The sequence below is a fragment of the Penicillium crustosum genome (genome assembly GCF_028827405.1).
Source record: "Penicillium crustosum strain IBT 35664 chromosome Unknown utg000002l_segment0_segment0, whole genome shotgun sequence".
In the NCBI taxonomy this organism is placed as follows: domain Eukaryota; kingdom Fungi; phylum Ascomycota; class Eurotiomycetes; order Eurotiales; family Aspergillaceae; genus Penicillium; species Penicillium crustosum.
The window spans coordinates 4,858,474-4,876,405 of record NW_026623123.1 but is presented as its reverse complement, the minus strand read 5'-3'; the positions used below and the strand labels follow the sequence as shown (position 1 = coordinate 4,876,405).

Here is a 17,932-nt window from a genome sequence, read left to right as displayed (position 1 = left end):
CCCAGCATTATAGCCTAGGGCCAGCGCAGTTGGTATACTCCACTCGTTCTCGATGTAGTACCCGCGCAGGTGAATTACGAGCCAACTATGCCAATAGACAACAAACCAGACGGCTAAGCGTAGCGAAGCTCTGAATTCTGGAGTGCTCTCAGGCATTCTCGGATGGGATGATATTCAAGCGAGAACCGATACACAAAAGGAGAACTGCGCAATACACGCAGCAGCATCGTCTTCGGGTCTCCACGTATCGGATTTGAAGCCGCCGTGTTGTACGAAGCATACCCAGCAGGAAATCAGAGCATAAAGAACTGCAGCCCAAGTATTCAAATCCATCTCATGTGGAATTTCAGCCTTAGCAGTCTCAAATTGATGGGTACGGAATTTAAGCCGATTGCGAAACTCGATGAGGTAGTGAGCAATATCTGCTTCCTCCATCGCGGACCAACAGTAAGTGGCTGCTAGACTCTCCGTCGCTTCATTGAATTCTTGCCTAAAAATACCAGGCTCGTCTCCGAACATGCTATATCGCGCAATATTGAGAGGTGAGTCGACGATTCCTTTGCATTAGTCAAGGTGTCTTGCATGATCTCTTTCAGCAATCTTGATATGCATTCCATTTTATCGTTTTGCAGCTCGTCAGCCTCGCCCAGGTTGTTCCGGCAGGGCAGTTCTCTTTTAACAGAGTGGTCCTCTATTGGCAGAGGAGGGAGTTGTGAGAACCTGTCTAATGACATGGCAAAGGTCCAGGGTTCTTTTCAGATGACTCGTAGCAGGTGCCGACCCTCGTTAGGGCAGAAGCCGTCCACAAAGGTAATTATCCAGGCCCAGAAGGCTCCTGGTCCAAAAAGTCCAGACACATTCGAATAATCAAAGCTAACTGGTTCAAAGCGGATAAAAATGGTCCGTGATGAGGCTGAGTTACAATTCGAAATTGGGATTGTGATATGTTGATTCTACAAGGCGAAGGCCAGGGAGGGAGGGAGTGGAGAAAAGAGATGAGGTCCCAGAACTATTGACTATCCACTGCTGTGGCCTAATCAGCGAGGCAACCACCCCGATCGCGACTGCCTGACTCCCGAGTACCTATGTAGACACGCATCTCAACACGAGGATCGCCAAGGAAGGCATCTAGAAACCCCAGAAGCAAGTAACATAGCTGTGGTAAACCTTCGCAGTTTCTAGTTAACTTTGAAGGGAACAATCGACTGCTGTATACCATGACTAGAACAAGCGACCCAGTGATATACAATGAATTCTATACATATATATGACTATATTCAGGCCACATTTTAACTAAAACACATGTGAGATGTCTCACGAGGCTGACATCGATATCAATCATCACACTTCATCAATAACACTCCTTTCCTGCTCATACTTTGAATCCATCGTCCAGCGACGGTTTCCCATGAGACTTATGCCAAATTAATTCAAGCAGCAGTTGAAACACACTGAGAATAATACGGGTTCGCCGAAGAACAGGTTGCTGGTGATGCACATGCAGTTGGTCCTGTCCAACCAGTTCCTCCACACTGTCCGTAGAGGGTTTGGGTTGCTCCGCCCCCACCAGCCGCGGCGGTGGTGGGAGTGGTGGAAGGGGTGGCGGTAGCGGGCTTCCTGATCGCACTGGTTTTACTGATAGTAGTGGTAGGGCTGGTAGCTCTTGTGGTAGTCACCAATGTCGTGGTGGCAGCCTTGGAGGATGAGGTTGTAGTAGTGCCGCTAGCAGCAGCTGTTCCTGTCCCTGTCACTGGTGTACCCGACGCGGTGCTTGCTGAAGTAGTTTGCGTGATTGAGACAGCACCACTGTAAAGAGTTGGCCCAGGGACAACCTGATAATGCGACATTAGCAAGGGAGTGGAATCGGGTGAGATGTCAGCGAATCCTGACGACTAATCACTTACATAGGTTGACAGAGATGTGTAGATGTTCACGACAATACCAGGATCCGTTGGACTGTACAGCTCTGTACCCAACACACCTGCTGGTTGCTTTGATCCGGAGCCAGTGATTTGAAGGTTGAAGCATTGAGGATAATTCTGGGCCCCACCTTCAGTGCCTGCACTGTGGAGTGCGATCCTTGATAGCAAAGCAAGATTAGCCAAACTCTCTCGTGGAATCAGAGAGATTTACATACAGTTCATGTCTCAAGACATAATTCCCAGGTGCGATGTCGGGAGGAATCTCGACCATCCATCCCGAATTCTGGGCTACGAGCTGATCATCGCCCCAAGTGCCGGGAACGGTTTTGTCGTCAACTAGTCCAACACCGTCAATCTTGAAAAACTTGAGAGTGGTTTTGTCCACAGTTTCACAGCCAGTTGAGCCACAACTAGCGAGGTAATCAATGACCGGCCCATGATGCGAGTCTGGCCAGTCAGTCCACTGAAGAAAGACTCGGTCGCCGGCAGCGACTACCGCATGCCCTTTGGCATTAGTAGCATTTAGATGACAGATGATATCTGAGGTTGTGTACGCATCTGGTTTTGAAATGTTAGAAAAGAAATTGTGTTTGGCCAAAGAGGACGACAATGATATAACATACCCGGAGCAATGAAACCATTGCCAGTGTTTGGGGTACCCCAAGCTACCACAGCCGGAGGCGATTCCATGTACGGATAGCTGTTTATGTCCCATCCATTAAAGGAGACACCGTTAATAACGATGTTGGTGACGTGACCATGGGCCGCAGCGAGGGACGCAAACAGAGCGGGGCCGAGGAGGCTATACATTGCGATTGTATTTGAAGAAGCAATTGAATAAGCTTGAATCTCAAAGAAATGGATAATAGATATGTTGAGTGCGAAGTAGGTAGCAAAAGTCAGACTCTGCCTGTGTTTGCCCTTTGTGCTGGAACTGCGCAACGGCCATATTTATAGTGATCGAGAGCAGTATTACGGATTTTCATGTGATCCGCTTTCCTGGTTGATATCCCAAGGGTGTCTCGGATTGAGAATTGCAATTACAAGGGATGAAACCAATTGGAAACATTATGCGCGAAGCTAGCACAACTGAAATACTCATTCTGCACGGAGACCGACAAGCCACGGGGTAATTCTGTAGGAAGTCACAACGCCACCAGGGGAGGTCGCGCTGATTTCGTGTCATGGTAGCTTAAGATCTAAATGCATCAAGCAGAAAGGAATCATGGAAATTAATGAAGGGTCAGGCATACGTAGTTATAATGCAAACCTGACACACTAGCCTATCTGGAGTGTCAGTAGGCGCCCTTAGCCCCGTTTAGGAATTGCGCCGTTGAAAGAAGATAGGGTATTTTTATTCAAGCCCTGTTACTCCGATATACGTTCAAATTCTTTATTTTTTATTTAATATTTCGTGGCTTTAAAAATGGATGCCAAAGAAAAAGATCATGGATGCGAGATAGCTTGACAGCAACGGTAATACATGAGCTGCACATTTCTACCGGGTGGGGTCCCAATCAACAAACTTGAGCCAAGCTCTTTTCACTTGGGCGAGCTCGGCAGATATTCAGCATAAATATAAGCTTTTGACGTATGCTATATAATTTCGCAGACTGCGGTGCTCAAGTTCTAGGTCCCGGTGCAGGTGGCTGATTTGAGATCTCGTCCACAGAACTCGTGTTTAGTTTACCTGCATAATCAACTACAGCCCCGCAAAGCCCATAAAGCCCATGGCCCAGCCTAATCCAACCCGCAAATGGGATGGGCTTTAGGCCCTACCTTCGAGCCCACCGGTGGGCTATGGGCCTAAGGAGAAGCCCACTGCGGGTCCATGGGCCCCCAACTGGGCCCCGTACAGTACAAATATGCCGAGAATTAAGAGGTTGAACCCCCTTTTAGGGATTTTAAAATTATCTGTCACCTTATACAAAAAGAATTATTTTATTGGTTTTGATAAGTTAGAATCAATTACCAGTTATCTCTCGATATCACGTATAAAAACGCGAGAATGCGCATTCTTTGGGTAATTATAAATTACAAAAGTTAACTTAGAAAGTAGTAGTACTCCTACTCATATCCTAAATATATATCAAACAGTAAAACAACCTTTTTTACAGTATCTCGACATCGAGTAATCGGATTCCCTTTAAAATATATACTTTCATAGTTGAATTTTATACGACCAGTAAAAGGGTTAGAATATAATATTGTATAGCGATTACAAGATGCCGGTCGAACCCCTTTTAATGGGCTTTAATAGGGGCCTTATGGGCCCCCATTGCTATGGGTTGGGTGAGGCTTTGCGGAACGATATAATCAACCACTTAACCTAACGGATCTTGAAATAGCATACGCCGAGACCATCGTAAGTGTTATTCGTTATTCGTGCGATAATGTGCAATCCATGTACGCAGAATGCGATTTTGAGAAGAACAAAACATTTGAGGATATAATTGGAAAAAGCGTAAAAGGTAAACGACAAGAACAATGCCAACACAATTATCTTGCGTATTTAGTAGACATAGCGGAAGTTCAAGTTCTCCCGGTCTGTCTTGTCTTCGAAAGCATGAATGAGGGTTGGATCAGCGGCACTGAGACCTGCCTCAGCCAACAGCTTATCCTTCTTGGCGTTCTCACGCTTGAGATGGAAGCGGAGGTAGACAACGGCGAAAACCATACAAGCATAGCAAGCCAGATGGACACTCCAAGCAATGTGGTATCGTGGGGCATCTGTGTCAAGGAACACTTGAGGACCTTTTATTTGTTAGTTGGGGACTGAAATTATCCATGAAGAACACAAGGTACTTACCAATTGCGTTACCAGCAGCCCATGACACGAAAGTTGCAGCCACTACCGTGGACTTCTTGGTTTGACCACCAATATTTCGCGACACCATAGATAGAGTAAGAGTTTGGGCCGACCAGAATGACAGAGTGATGTAGTAGCTGATAAGAAGGCCAACCTTGGTGGGCAAGGTGGTGTTTTCCACCGTCATAAGGACAATAGTTCCGATGAAAGACCTGCCAACTGTTAGTCTGACCTCGCCGAAAATTGAGCAAGGAGAGATACTTACGGAATAATGAAGCACAGCATTACGATAGTGTTCTGTTTGAACTTATTCACCAGCCATGCGGATGACAACAGAACAACGATAATGTAAGCACCCAGCACCATAGCAAGCAGCTGAGTTTGCAATACAGTAAAGTCGAAGCTCGAGACAACGATACCGAAGAATGCGCCTAGACCGCTGGTAGGGAGAGTGGTGAACATCTGAACAGCACAATAACACCACATCTGCGGATCACGGAAAGCCTCCCACATCTGGTATGCATGGAACTTTCTGTTCTGAATACCAGTCTGATTGGAACGCAGACGTTCGACCATGAGACGTTTGTCTTCCTCGGTGAAACACTTTGCACGCATAGGGGAGTCAGGCATATACCAAATGACAAAGACTCCCCAAAGAACGGAGATACATCCATATGTCAGGAAGAGTGCTTGCCAAGACTTGAGTACCTTGTCTGCTCCGATGAGGGTGAAACAGTATGCCAATAGGCCACCGACAATCTGCTGCGCACCATTCATCATGTACCTATTTCGCCATTAGACCAACGTGAATTCGCTTTCGGGGGGAGTATCCACATACCAGTATGTCACCGTAGCCGCTTGTTCCTCTCGCTTGTACCACATCGAGGAAAGAGTCACGAAAATGGGCTGACAGCAAGCCTCAAAGATACCCAGAAGGGTACGAACAACGACTAAGCCAGTGAAGTTCTTGCAGGCTGCATGGAGTGCCAGGATCATACCCCATAGGACGATGTTGATGCCCAAGTACTTGCCGAGTGGGACTCTTTGGATGATCCAGTTCGTAGGATATTCAACGATGAGAACAGCGATGTAAATACACGTAGTCAACCAAGAGTACTATGGATAGGAATAAATTTAGCATATTGATGGAAAAGAAAGCTCAACATGGATTGCATACCTTTTGCCCATCGTTGAGATTCGCATCATCCTTGATCCCCATAATAGCCGAGAACGACATAGTTCCCTTGTCCAGGGCCTGTAGGAAATATGTGCAAATCATAATAACAAGGACACGGCGATCGATCAGGCCTTTCAGCCGCTTGTTAGTGGCCTCGTCGATTTCCACCTGACTGTGGGCGGCATATGCTTGGATCTCCTTGTCCACACGGGTGATATCCATGTTGTCCTTGACGAGGTCATCGGGCTCTGAAAGAACTTTTTCGACATGGGAGATGTCTTGCTTGTTCTCGTACTCCCCCATGTCAATTTTTGGTTGCTGCTTATGCGCTACCTCGATTCCCTCAACAGGGGCCGTCTCAATCCCCTGCTGGGGGTCGTGTTTGCTGTCGGCCATGACGAAATGAAAACAGTAGGTGCAAGAATGCAGTTCACCAGGGGACACAGGTGACAGGAAAGCGAGACATTCTCCAGGACTTATAATGCCCCACGTCTTTCCTGTCAGGGCCGTGCATGATCCCAAATAGGAGTAGCCCTAACCACATGTAAGATTATTAACCGGCTGAAAGAGTCATGTGGGGTTCCAATAACTTGATCTATAATATTAACCGGAAGTCAAATTAAGTCAAATCGAGTTAAACCAAGTCAAGAAGTCACCTCCGTCTCCTTTGTTTCCCCGGTTTTCTTGGCAAAGGAGGAGATAGCGCGCTAGTCTCTCCCCACGCTGGGGAATCCGGGGATCTGCTACCCCGGCGGCCGAAAAGTAGCCCGCTAATTGCGGTGGGTCAGAATAAATACACTTCCAAGGTATTTTGGTGGTTTGTAACTCGGTGTTCTCTCACCCGAATAACGCTTGGTCCCCGCGGAGAGACTTCGTGGCGTCTGACTTAGGAGCTCATTAGTGGAAGAACTTATACCAAGACTTGGGAGCTTAGGACGTCCTGGGACAACATATTATTTTCCTTCCCGGACAAAAAGTCGCGGAAAATATTATTCGTCCAAAACACAATCTCCAGTCTCTCAGCATCACACAATGTCATCCCCTAAGCCCACGGGCCCCGAAATTCACAGCGCCATCAACCTGTTAATTGACAATTTGGTCAACATCAAAGACGAGACTGGAAGATTCCTGCTACCACTTCCTGATGGACGCATTATTGATACCAAGTCGTGGCAGGGCTGGGAATGGACACACGGCATTGGACTGTACGGCGTGTGGAAGTACTACGAGCTGACGGGCGACGAGAGATTGTTGAAGATCATTGAGGATTGGTTTGCAGCACGATTTGCTGAGGGTGGCACCACCAAGAATATCAACACCATGGCCGTCTTTTTGACTCTCGCCTACGTTTATGAGAAGACCGGCAATGCCATCTACCTGCCGTGGCTCGACGCATGGGCTGAATGGGCAATGCATGAACTCCCCCGCACCCGCTACGGTGGCATGCAGCATATGACTTATATCACAGAGAACTACCAGCAACTCTGGGATGATACTTTGATGATGACTGTTATGCCACTGGCGAAGATCGGAAAGCTTCTGAACCGACCCCAATATATCGAAGAGGCGAAAAAGCAATTCCTTACACACATCAAATATCTTTTCGACACAAAGACTGGCCTCTGGTTCCATGGCTGGACATTTGAAGATGGCGGGCACAATTTTGCAGATGCGCGCTGGGCTCGTGGCAATAGCTGGGTCACAATTGTGATTCCCGAGATCATCGAGTTACTTGATCTCCAGCCAAATGACCCTATTCGTCTTCACTTGATCGATACCCTTGAGGCACAATGTGAGGCCTTGCAGCGTCTTCAATCGTCATCCGGCGCATGGCACACTCTCCTTGACCACCCCGACTCGTATTTGGAAGCCTCTGCGACCGCTGGATTTGCCTACGGTATTCTCAAGGCCGTTAGGAAACGTTATATCAGTGCCCAGTACCGCCCAGTTGCTGAAAAGGCAATCGCTGCGGTTATCGGATACGTGGATGACAAAGGAGAATTGCAGAATACCAGCTTTGGTACGGGGATGGGTGACTGTCTTGACTTTTACAAAGAGATTCCGTTGACCTCGATGCCTTATGGCCAGGCTATGGCCATTATGGCTCTGGGCGAAGCATTGCGTGATCTGTTGTGAAGAATTCACGTTTAATGACTGAAATGGCAATGGCATGTGGCATGACCCGAATCATAGAGCTGTACATAGGCACGTTCCCTGCATGAACGGACTTGCTAGATAATAGAATGGACAAATCATGAAATGTGACTCTTCGTTTGATCACTCCACTGGCCAACGACCCTGAACTTTCTTTCCCAACCCGGCTCTTTCCACTACCTCCTTGCTTCTTCTTTGGGCTTCCTGCACAATTTCCTTCTCGTCCATCGTCATGAGCTCACCATTCTTGACGACAACCTTCCCGTTGACCACAACAACATCGACATCTCGCCCAATTGTAGTATAAACAACTGCGCTGACTGGATTAAACCAAGGCTGGGTGTGGATCCCTCGAACATCGATAGCCACAAAGTCAGCCTTCTTGCCAATTTCCAGGCTGCCGATCTGGTTATCCAAGCCCAGCGCTTTGGCCCCATTTATTGTAGCCATCTCCAGCACGCTTTCGGCCGGGACTACCGTGGGGTCTTGAGAGATACCCTTGTGAATAATGGCAGCGAGTTTCATCTCTTGCAAGAGATCACAGGTGTTGTTGCACGGGGCGCCATCGGTACCCAGGCCAATATTGACTCCGACATTTTGGAGATCTGGCACTCTGCAAATTCCGGACGCAAGCTAGACATCATCAGGTCATTAAGTCCTGTGGATACTGAATCAACCTAGCGATACAACTTACCTTCGCATTGGATGTTGGACAATGTGCGACATGCGTTCCCGAAGAAGAAAGAAGTCTTCATGATATTATTAGCATCCGTTGGGTGAAATCAGATATATTCGATATCTCACTCAATGTCCGAGTCGTCCAGATGAACCATATGAACGAGGACCGTGGTGTTGCTCAGCAGGCCAACTGATTTACAATATGACATCGGGGTGTGCGAGACTGAAGCAAAAAAATCGCGATCGGCCTTGACCTCAGCACAATGCATGGTAATAGGTATACCCTTCTCTTTGGAAATGGCGGTCATTTCCTTATAAAGCGCGTCCGATACTCTAATTCATCATTAGCAAGTGACCCCCAATGGCAGTCTTGTCTCCTACCCTCCGGGAGTCCTGGCACCAAACCAGACTCTGATTCTATCGTCGGCTGCACCATTCCACTTCTCCCACATCTTCACAGTTCCAAGTAATGAGGTTTCACGGTTCTCAACAAGACCAGGATGCATAGCCCAAGCGTCGTCTTTGGCGTATTTTGCAATGTCCATGACAATCTTGCCTAGACAGCCGCGGATGCCACTCTCTTCAACGGCACGACATAGCCCGTCAAAGCCATATCGATCCGCAAACTGCATTCATGTCAGTGTTTGGGTAGCCAAAATTATCCTCAGGCTACATTACCATGCTCTCCAAAAAACACGTGGTTCCTGATTTAAGCATCTCTCCGATACTCAGCCGCGCTGCTGCGTATCCGTCCTCGGCTGTAAAGTTACCCTGGAGAACCCAGATCCTCTCGCATAGCCATGACACCAGCTCTAGATCATCGGCCGTACCTCGCAGTAAGGTCTGTGCTGTGTGCATGTGGGTCGAGATTAACCCTGGGATGACAATCCGACCGGAGAGATCATACTCTTCGTCGGCTGCATGCTTTTCCTTGAGGATAGCTGTCTTGCCAATATCCACAATAACATCGCCGACTACACGAATTGCTCCGTCCGTAATTATACGGCGTGAAGTATCCACGGTCACCACAGTGGCATGAGTGTACAACATAGCTAATCGTCTGATGGGTTTAAAAACAAATGTTAGTTTGTTTCAAAGAGGTTCCTGGTCGAAATTCCCAAAATTAATCCAGTTTAGCCCAGAATAACCCCCAGGCATTTATATCGTCAAATTCGATCTCCCCCGCAAAACCAACGGAGGCGCCGAGGCGGAGTCTGCCGATGTACGAAAAGATCCGCATTCAGGGGCGTGATAAGATAACACATGAATCTCAGAATTGACACATTTCTCATCACATGGGGAGAACTCCGAGATTGTCGAGTATAGTGAAATAATGTTGTGGTACATGTTACAATGTTAGCCTTTGAAGCGAGGTATTCCAATTTTGTTTGTCTCAGTATTCAAATAAACTAGACACTAAAATAGAAACTAGAAACTCTTCTTCAGCCACTGAGTCTGCGAATTGCAGTACCCGAGCAGACCCTCAAGACCCCATTCCACACCCATACCACTCTGCTTGTGGCCACCAAAGGGTGCATTCGGCGCCACATCAAAGTGGCTATTTACCCACACAACGCCAGATTGGAGTTGATCTGCCATCCGAGTTGCGCGTTCGAAATCCTTACTCCAGACAGAAGCGCCTAATCCAGTCTCCAAGGCATTCGCACGCTTAAGAACCTCGTCCTCATCAGACCATTTCAGGACAGGTAGGATGGGAGCAAATGGCTCTTCCTGTACCACGCGTGATGTCTCGGGGGGATTGTCGATGATAGTCGGGTGAATGTAGTACCCAGAAGAGTTCTCGATCGAGCCTCCGAGTGCAGCTTTCAGGTTTTCAGTACCAATGCTGCTGAACAAGTCCTTGGCCTTCTCATATTGCATTTGATTTTGAACAGGTCCAAAGAAGGTATCCGCCTCGGTGCCATCGCCTACCTTCAGGGTCTTCACAAATGCGACTAACTTTTCCAAGAACTCGTCATAAATCTTCTCGTGGACATAAAGTCGCTTGATCATCATGCAGATCTGTGAGCTGCAGAGATAAGAAAGGGTTCCAATCTTGGGGATAATAGCATCGATGTCAACGTCGTCGCAGATAATCGCCGGGTCATTGCCACCCAGCTCCAGTGTAACGCGCTTGAGAGTCGTGGCACATGCGGCCATAACCCGCTTTCCAGTGGCGATCGACCCAGTAAAGCTGATCTTCTCGATTCCAGGGTGAGCAGTGAACAACGGGCCGAGGGACTCCTCGCCGCTCAGACATTGAACCACGCCAGGAGGGAAAAACTTGGTGGCAAGCTCAACCAGCTTCAAGTCGCAATAAGGTGTGAAGGGGGATGGCTTCACAATAATGGTGTTTCCGGTGTATAGAGCAGGGGCGATTTTGCCAACAGCCAACAGGACGGGGAAGTTCCAGGGGACAATAGCGCCCACCACGCCGATGGGTGTATGGCGTTGAACGATCTTCCGATCTTCGGTTTCCTCGATGATATTGTCGGTAATCTCAATAGCTGTAATACCACGAATCCATACACCTGCCAGACCCACCTCCACAGATGATTGAGTCAATGGTTTTCCTTGTTCCATTGTGAGGGTCTTCGCAAATCCGTCGGCATTAGCGTCAATGGCATCAGCCCAGGCATGCAGAGCTTTACGGCGCTCTTCAAAGGAGGTCTTGGACCAACCCTTGAACGCATCTTTAGCCGCGTTTACGGCCTTGTCAAGATCCTCCTGGGTCGAAACCGGCACGGGTGGATTAGGCTGGGTGTTGGCAGGGTTGATCCCATGCCGGGTCTCCGTTGTCGTGGTCAATTGATTATTGATCACATTTCGGAATGTCTATTTCAGCAAAGATCAGTTGTGGCATCGATGTCGTATATCTTTTAGAAACCCACAGTAAAATCCAATGTTTGGGCGTCGATAGTCATTTTGAGCAGCTTCAACTTTCAATACAAGGGGACTGGGGTGAGGGGTACGGGAAAGAGCGGTTTTAAATGAAACCTCTCGCACAATCTGGGCTGATACGATTGATTAGCCACGTATTTTCGCGGGTCTTGGATGTACCCAAAAGTTGCAATTGGTCCAAACGTCCCCGAAGTAGCCTGTCAGGGCCAAGCCTATTGCATCCGTATGCAGACGTCGCTGCATTTATTTGCCCTCTTGTTCTCTCAAAATGGCATTTCATTAGACGATCTCTGTAGTGCATTTCCCTTTCTGGTCGTGACATGTTGATCTTGTCTCAAACGTTGTGTCTTGGCATGGTGCGGGGTACTGGGATTACCCTCGGTTTCCACACGAAACTCCAATAGACGAACACCCTAGAAAGCAGTTGGCGTGAGCCTTCGACATCCTATAGGTTATGGGATACGAGCTAAGCCCCTTCATGGCTGGGTCGTCCATCAGATAAGTCCACATCTCGCCATCTGGGGTTCTAGAGTGGTCTCAAGCTGACATTGATGAAATAATGAAAAGTCTCGTAGTCATCATGCGCTTGTTAGGTACTCCGTACATAGTAACAGAGTACTGAGCCTTGGGAGGTAAGCAACTCATAGGTCAGAGCCACCTGAGGTATATAGAAGAGCATAGAGGTATGCTAGACTTGAATTCCGCATAGTTTTACTATATCGATATCAGTTGTATGTATTGCAACAATTCCTGTAAGTTAACCTAAGTAGATAACGAAGATGTTGGTGAAATATGAATCCACACCGCATTTAGGTGACTCAGCCATATTTCCCCTACCGGGTGGGTCTTTCCTATTTTAGCCGCCGGCTTCCTACTTTGGTAATATATGGGCGCTTAATCAGGCTCATTGGTCAGACTAAATTATGTATTCATGGATATATTTAACATGGGAAGACACCTCATGTAAAGCATCTCTTCGACATCTCTGCGGACATGATGTTCTAGTTGGAGGTGAATACATAGTCTTCATAGATCATGATCTGTTACCTACTGAACAACAAAGGGATAATCGAGGACTTTAGACAGGATCACGCCCAGGCACAACCATGTTCCTTTGTCACATTAATTCAATCCATGGATAGTTATACCAATATTGGTACATCGCACATGGGCAGCATATTCATCGGTGGGTACATCACCGTCACACGGCTCCATCAATGACGACATTCTCCATATATAATCTCCTTGCATGTAAATTTCTGAAATAGGGCCGATGCCCTAGCCCTGACCCAGCGACAAGTATTTAAGAGCACTCAGGGGAATTACAATTGAACAGATCCAACCACCTCGGAGTCCTAGGAATTCACCACAATCTTTTTTCAACCTTTTTGGCCTACTATCACTCAGTTCACGCGGGTATAGAGGAATCCATTTATTCCTCTCCCCATTGATCTTTGTGCTTAACAAATAGCGACCGCTGTTACTAAAACAACAAAAAATAGATCATCATTTTACAGACTAACTCGTTGCCGCTGAATGAACAATATTCCCAGGCACGGGTGGCTGATAGAAACACATGGGCAGCTCCCGCCGCCACCCATCGCCCCCCACTTGGGGGGAATGCTCCGACTGGTCCAGGTAACTATCGACCCCTGAAATATGCGCATGCCCTTGCTACCCCCTTCCCCAAACACAACGTCTATGATGATCGACCTTCCCTTTCTGCAAAGAATTTGTTGAATCTGTGTCTATCTACATTGTTTCATATTGGTCTCTGAGTTACTGAAATTATTATTTCTATGATTTCTAATTTGTCATACCACATTTCCACATTTCCACGATTTATAGCTAATTGATCGTTCTGATTAGATGCAACTATCCACAAATAGGAAACCTGGGATATATATAAGGACAGTCACTGGTATATCTAGCTTAGGTTTTTCCGATCAATTAAATTTATACATTATGTTTACCACTGTTTACATGATTTTCACTTTGATACCATGAATAGAGGTGCTACGTTGGTGCTGAAGCATTCAACGCTCTACCCTGTGACTGTTCCTCGATAGCTCGAAAGAACTTATGTCACTCGCAATCAGCCTGTTGGGTAACATCCATAGATATATTGTGGAAGTTGAAAGGGTGTGTAAAATTATATATTATACGCTTATCGCGGACGGATCATGTTTTTGAAAAAGTATAGTGTCACTAAGAAACGAAGATCCGTATCTACCATTGTCCTTCAGTTACGCTCTGTCTGAACGTAGAACGCGTAGATAGATGAGCTTCAATGCTGTCCACGGGTCCATGGGTGCATAATGTACCTCCCATGAGAAGAATGGGTTAGCGCACAGACCACCCGTAGAATATTCTGTGACATCATCCCAAGTCTCATTTGGCAACACCACGGTCTACAAACTTGCAACTTACATCTCATCATGTCAAAATCATGTTCATCCTGCCATCATGGAGACGTAGTCTCAAAATATATCCCTGTTTAATTTTATGATCTACATGGACAACCTACCAATAATCCGTGTTGTTATTTTAGGTAGAATCTTGTCTTCTGGCCTGTGCGAGTTGACTGGAGATACCCCGAGAAGATCGTCTTTCGGATGACGCGCCGGCTGAGCGCCTCTTCGTCAACCTCTCCCAGGCGTTATCTTCGAAGGCGACATGGTGCTTGGCATACGTTTTGTTCGACATCAAAGTGAACATAGAAACCACGATACAGGGCTATCTCTCGAGCTTATTTAAAGACCCTGATCTCCCCCAACTGTGCAAATACAAATCAACTTACTACAATCTTGTATACAATATACATTCTATATCAAACTCTATACCAACTTCATAAATCTACCACAATGTTTCACCGACGTCACCCTGCTACCACAACTACTCGCACCACCAAGCCTACGCTGATGACCAAACTCAAGGGGCGAAACGCGAAGTCGCGCACTGTCAAAACTACGACGACAACACACCAGAATCCCGTTCACGGCCATCATCATACTGGTCGCACTGGTCCCACTGGTCGTACTGGTCCTACCGGTCGTACTGGGGGCCGCTTTGGTCATAGGAACGCCTATGGAACCTCTACTCATACTCGCCATCAGCGCAAAACCACCCTTGGCGACAAGGTCTCCGGCGCTATATTGAAGTTGAAAGGAAGTTTGACACACTGCCCTGCAGTCAAGGTAAGGACCGAGTGATTTTGCTTTTAACTTGGACTCGAGCTAACATTTTAAACCTAGGCTGCTGGAACCCGCCGCATGCACGGCACTGATGGACGTGGAAACCACGCACACCGTGTCTACTGATTGATACCCTGTATACTATCACGAGTTACGAATGATGGATCAAGCTTTCGGATTTTGTTTTTGTGGTTTTTTTTTTTTTTGGAGATACGCTGATTTGTAACTGTACTATAAGAGCCAGAGCGTTCAATTCCATTTATTGAATATCCCCAGACTGACCCCACGTTCGTACTATCAAATGTAGAAGTTGATGTTGCTTTATGTTGTACGTGTTTATGCACACACACGGAATAGTGGATATGGTCCCACAAGAGATATATGGTCATACCTACGCAGAGAATTAGGTTAGACCCAGAAATTGGAGAGGCAAAGATAATGGAGACAAATAAAAACAGAAATCGCAATGATAAAGGCTATTTCTCCAACTCTTGGAATACCGGGCCGGTGCGATAACGTCGGTGCGCAGATGCCCCACCAAATTTTTACATAAGTGCGGGACTCCCCGATTACTCACTTGGACAGTACAACACCTTTTTCAGTCATATCTATACAATGCCGTCCATTCAAGAGAGCAAATTGGCCTTCATTGGCGGTGGCAACATGGCCTCCGCCATCATTGGTGGTCTGCTGAGCAAAGGCGTCAGCAAGCAGAATATCTGCGTCTCCGAGCCTTGGGATGTCAACCGCGAGAAGATCGCCGCACTCGGAGTGCGCACCACCACCTCCAATGTTGAGGCTGGAGGTGATGCCGATTTGGTCATCATTGCGGTCAAGCCCCAAGTTACCAAGGGTGTGTGCCAGGAGCTCGGTGGTGCCTGGTCGCCGCGCGCGACTTTGCCCGTTGTCGTTAGCATTGCCGCGGGCATTACTCTTGACAGCTTGAAGGAATGGTTGACGACTAGCGATAGCCGTACGGCCCACACCGTGCGCGTGATGCCCAATACTCCTGCCTTGGTTGGTGAGGGTGCTTCGGGTGCTTTTTCTAGCACGGATGTCACCCCCGCTGAGAAGGAGCTTGTCAATGCTATGCTCGGAAGTGTTAGCAAGGCTACCGAGTGGGTGGACCGCGAAGATCTTCTCGATGTCGTCACTGGATTGTCGGGTAAGTCTCCTGCATCAAAAGCCATATGGTATGTCATCAACGCGTATCAATCTAACTTGATTAGGATCTGGACCTGCCTACTTCTTTGCCATGGTTGAGCACCTGATTGCAAGTGCAACTGCTCTCGGCCTCCCCGAAGAACAGGCCACTCGTTTGGCTACACAGACATGTCTTGGTGCTGGCAAGATGTTGGTTGAGAGCTCTGACAGCCCTTCTCAACTGCGGAAGAATGTGACTAGCCCCAATGGCACCACGTACGCTGCTCTCCAGACATTTGAGTCTCTCAACTTTAAAGAGATCGTCGACAAGTCTGTCCAGGCTGCCACTACTCGGTCTGCTGAGCTTGGAAACCCCTCGGCCAAGCCATAGAGAGGGCAAGATAACGCAATAAAATGAATAGCTGGAATCTATGTAACGATATCCAAGATACTCATGTGAAATGGAAAAAATAAACAAAATCCAATGAACCCCTATTTAGATGATCTAATAGTATATTCCTAAATGTCGGAGTCACGACTCCGACCTGACATGGTCCGTGCGTATCGCCTTCCTAAACTTGGAACAGCTCGACAGTCGAGCTTCTCCTCAGTCCATAGGCATACTATGTATGTACAATAATGGTTTCTTTTTGGCCCTGGAAGGTGAGATAAATGTAGTCGATTGTTTCGCTTCACTACCGCTAACATTGTCAGGGCAATGACACCTCCGCGGCTTCTTTTGAGAAGACCCTATCCACGCTGTCGACTAAGATAGCCCAGGCCACCACGCGACTCGACCAGCAACGTCAGTCTTCCCGGCGAATCAAGGCTCTCTGGACCCTCTACTCGACATTCGCCTATCTGTTTTACTCCATCATTCTCGCCCTCGTACTAGGATGGGAGAGCTGGGGAATCAAGGAATATGCAGCCATCGCAGGCGGGCCGGTCCTGTAAGTTTGTCTTTAATCTGCACGTTCCCACTTTGCTGACATGCAGCTCTTGTTCCTCCAGTATCTACGGTGTGCGCACGCTTAGCTCCAGAATCTTTGACTACCGAATTACCCGCATCCAACGCCGCCTGGACGATTTCCATAAACAGCGCGAGGAGACCATCGAAAAGCTCAAGGTCGCAACCAAGTACAACTCCACCCAGCAACTGCTAGAGAAGTACGGCGGTGAGTCTCCGAAGCCCTCCCCGGGTCCAAAGGGACAAACCGAGAAAGGGAAGCCTGCCCAGCAGCCACAGAATGTCCCCCGTACTGGTCTCCCGCCGCCGCCCACTGCCAATATTCGCCGTCCTCCCTCTGTATCGCAAAACCAGAACGAACCGCCATCCCCCGATTATCCCTCTCCTCCTCTCGAGTTAATACAGGGTGGACCGCAAACCCCACAGCAGCCCTCTTTCCCACCTCCTTTCACTCCCCAACCACCCGCCGATCAACCCAGCTTTGCACCGAACGCATTCCCCCAGAACGGAGAATCCATCGAACAACCACGTTGGTACGACCGTATCTTGGATGTTCTGCTCGGAGAAGATGAAACCCAACCGCGCAACCGGATGGTCATGATCTGCAGCGCATGTCGGCTCGTCAATGGCCAGGCTCCCCCTGGGATCAAGACACTGGAAGAGCTGGGCCGCTGGCGGTGTGGCAGCTGTGGAGCTTGGAACGGCGTGGAAAGCGAGGCAACAAAGATGCTCAACAATTTACGTCAAGATGCCGTGCCAGCCGAGGGAGCTTGGGAGCCCGTGTCGAAGGCTGAGGCCGATACCCAGTCCTCCGAGAGTACGGAAGAGGGTGTGATGGTGACTTCAAGTGAGGAGGAACAAGTGAACTCCATTGGATCTGATGCGGAGGATCAGACAGAAGAGGAACCTAAGCCCGCCCCTGTGCGGCGATCCAAGCGTAGTGCAAAGGGAGGTAAGGCACGGGAGTAGACCATCTTTCGCTACTTT

At 48.0% G+C, this 17,932-nt stretch overlaps 9 protein-coding genes across 9 annotated transcripts; 4 read left to right on the top strand and 5 right to left on the bottom strand.

Annotated features, from left to right (window-relative positions):
- Positions 1 to 174: 174 nt before the first annotated feature.
- On the bottom strand, positions 175 to 519 carry N7487_005341 (uncharacterized protein; the record flags this gene model as incomplete). Its single annotated transcript, XM_056873088.1, has 1 exon — positions 175 to 519. One exon carries the CDS (start codon positions 517 to 519, stop codon positions 175 to 177), a length of 345 nt encoding a protein of 114 aa, XP_056730808.1.
- A 911-nt stretch (positions 520 to 1,430) lies between these two features.
- Positions 1,431 to 2,732, bottom strand: N7487_005340 (putative endo-1,4-beta-glucanase; the record flags this gene model as incomplete). The annotated part of the gene is made up of 4 exons (XM_056873087.1): positions 1,431 to 1,832; positions 1,905 to 2,079; positions 2,138 to 2,480; positions 2,546 to 2,732. The coding sequence occupies 4 exons, from the start codon at positions 2,730 to 2,732 to the stop codon at positions 1,431 to 1,433; spliced, it is 1,107 nt and encodes a 368-aa protein (XP_056730807.1).
- A 1,702-nt stretch (positions 2,733 to 4,434) lies between these two features.
- On the bottom strand, positions 4,435 to 6,304 carry N7487_005339 (uncharacterized protein; the record flags this gene model as incomplete). The annotated part of the gene is made up of 5 exons (XM_056873086.1): positions 4,435 to 4,676; positions 4,732 to 4,943; positions 4,997 to 5,515; positions 5,570 to 5,847; positions 5,909 to 6,304. The coding sequence occupies 5 exons, from the start codon at positions 6,302 to 6,304 to the stop codon at positions 4,435 to 4,437; spliced, it is 1,647 nt and encodes a 548-aa protein (XP_056730806.1).
- A 636-nt stretch (positions 6,305 to 6,940) lies between these two features.
- N7487_005338 (glycoside hydrolase family 88/105 protein) lies at positions 6,941 to 8,044 on the top strand (the record flags this gene model as incomplete). The annotated part of the gene is made up of 1 exon (XM_056873085.1): positions 6,941 to 8,044. The coding sequence occupies one exon, from the start codon at positions 6,941 to 6,943 to the stop codon at positions 8,042 to 8,044; it is 1,104 nt and encodes a 367-aa protein (XP_056730805.1).
- A 141-nt stretch (positions 8,045 to 8,185) lies between these two features.
- N7487_005337 (amidohydrolase) lies at positions 8,186 to 9,790 on the bottom strand (the record flags this gene model as incomplete). The annotated part of the gene is made up of 5 exons (XM_056873084.1): positions 8,186 to 8,695; positions 8,757 to 8,811; positions 8,867 to 9,073; positions 9,122 to 9,366; positions 9,419 to 9,790. 5 exons carry the CDS (start codon positions 9,788 to 9,790, stop codon positions 8,186 to 8,188), a joined length of 1,389 nt encoding a protein of 462 aa, XP_056730804.1.
- A 378-nt stretch (positions 9,791 to 10,168) lies between these two features.
- Positions 10,169 to 11,664, bottom strand: N7487_005336 (aldehyde dehydrogenase family protein; the record flags this gene model as incomplete). The annotated part of the gene is made up of 2 exons (XM_056873083.1): positions 10,169 to 11,575; positions 11,632 to 11,664. 2 exons carry the CDS (start codon positions 11,662 to 11,664, stop codon positions 10,169 to 10,171), a joined length of 1,440 nt encoding a protein of 479 aa, XP_056730803.1.
- A 2,841-nt stretch (positions 11,665 to 14,505) lies between these two features.
- N7487_005335 (uncharacterized protein) lies at positions 14,506 to 14,961 on the top strand (the record flags this gene model as incomplete). The annotated part of the gene is made up of 2 exons (XM_056873082.1): positions 14,506 to 14,838; positions 14,896 to 14,961. 2 exons carry the CDS (start codon positions 14,506 to 14,508, stop codon positions 14,959 to 14,961), a joined length of 399 nt encoding a protein of 132 aa, XP_056730802.1.
- Positions 14,962 to 15,450: 489 nt separating this feature from the next.
- N7487_005334 (pyrroline-5-carboxylate reductase family protein) lies at positions 15,451 to 16,369 on the top strand (the record flags this gene model as incomplete). The annotated part of the gene is made up of 2 exons (XM_056873081.1): positions 15,451 to 16,000; positions 16,065 to 16,369. The coding sequence occupies 2 exons, from the start codon at positions 15,451 to 15,453 to the stop codon at positions 16,367 to 16,369; spliced, it is 855 nt and encodes a 284-aa protein (XP_056730801.1).
- Positions 16,370 to 16,617: 248 nt separating this feature from the next.
- N7487_005333 (uncharacterized protein) lies at positions 16,618 to 17,914 on the top strand (the record flags this gene model as incomplete). The annotated part of the gene is made up of 3 exons (XM_056873080.1): positions 16,618 to 16,641; positions 16,693 to 16,928; positions 16,990 to 17,914. The coding sequence occupies 3 exons, from the start codon at positions 16,618 to 16,620 to the stop codon at positions 17,912 to 17,914; spliced, it is 1,185 nt and encodes a 394-aa protein (XP_056730800.1).
- Positions 17,915 to 17,932: the final 18 nt, after the last annotated feature.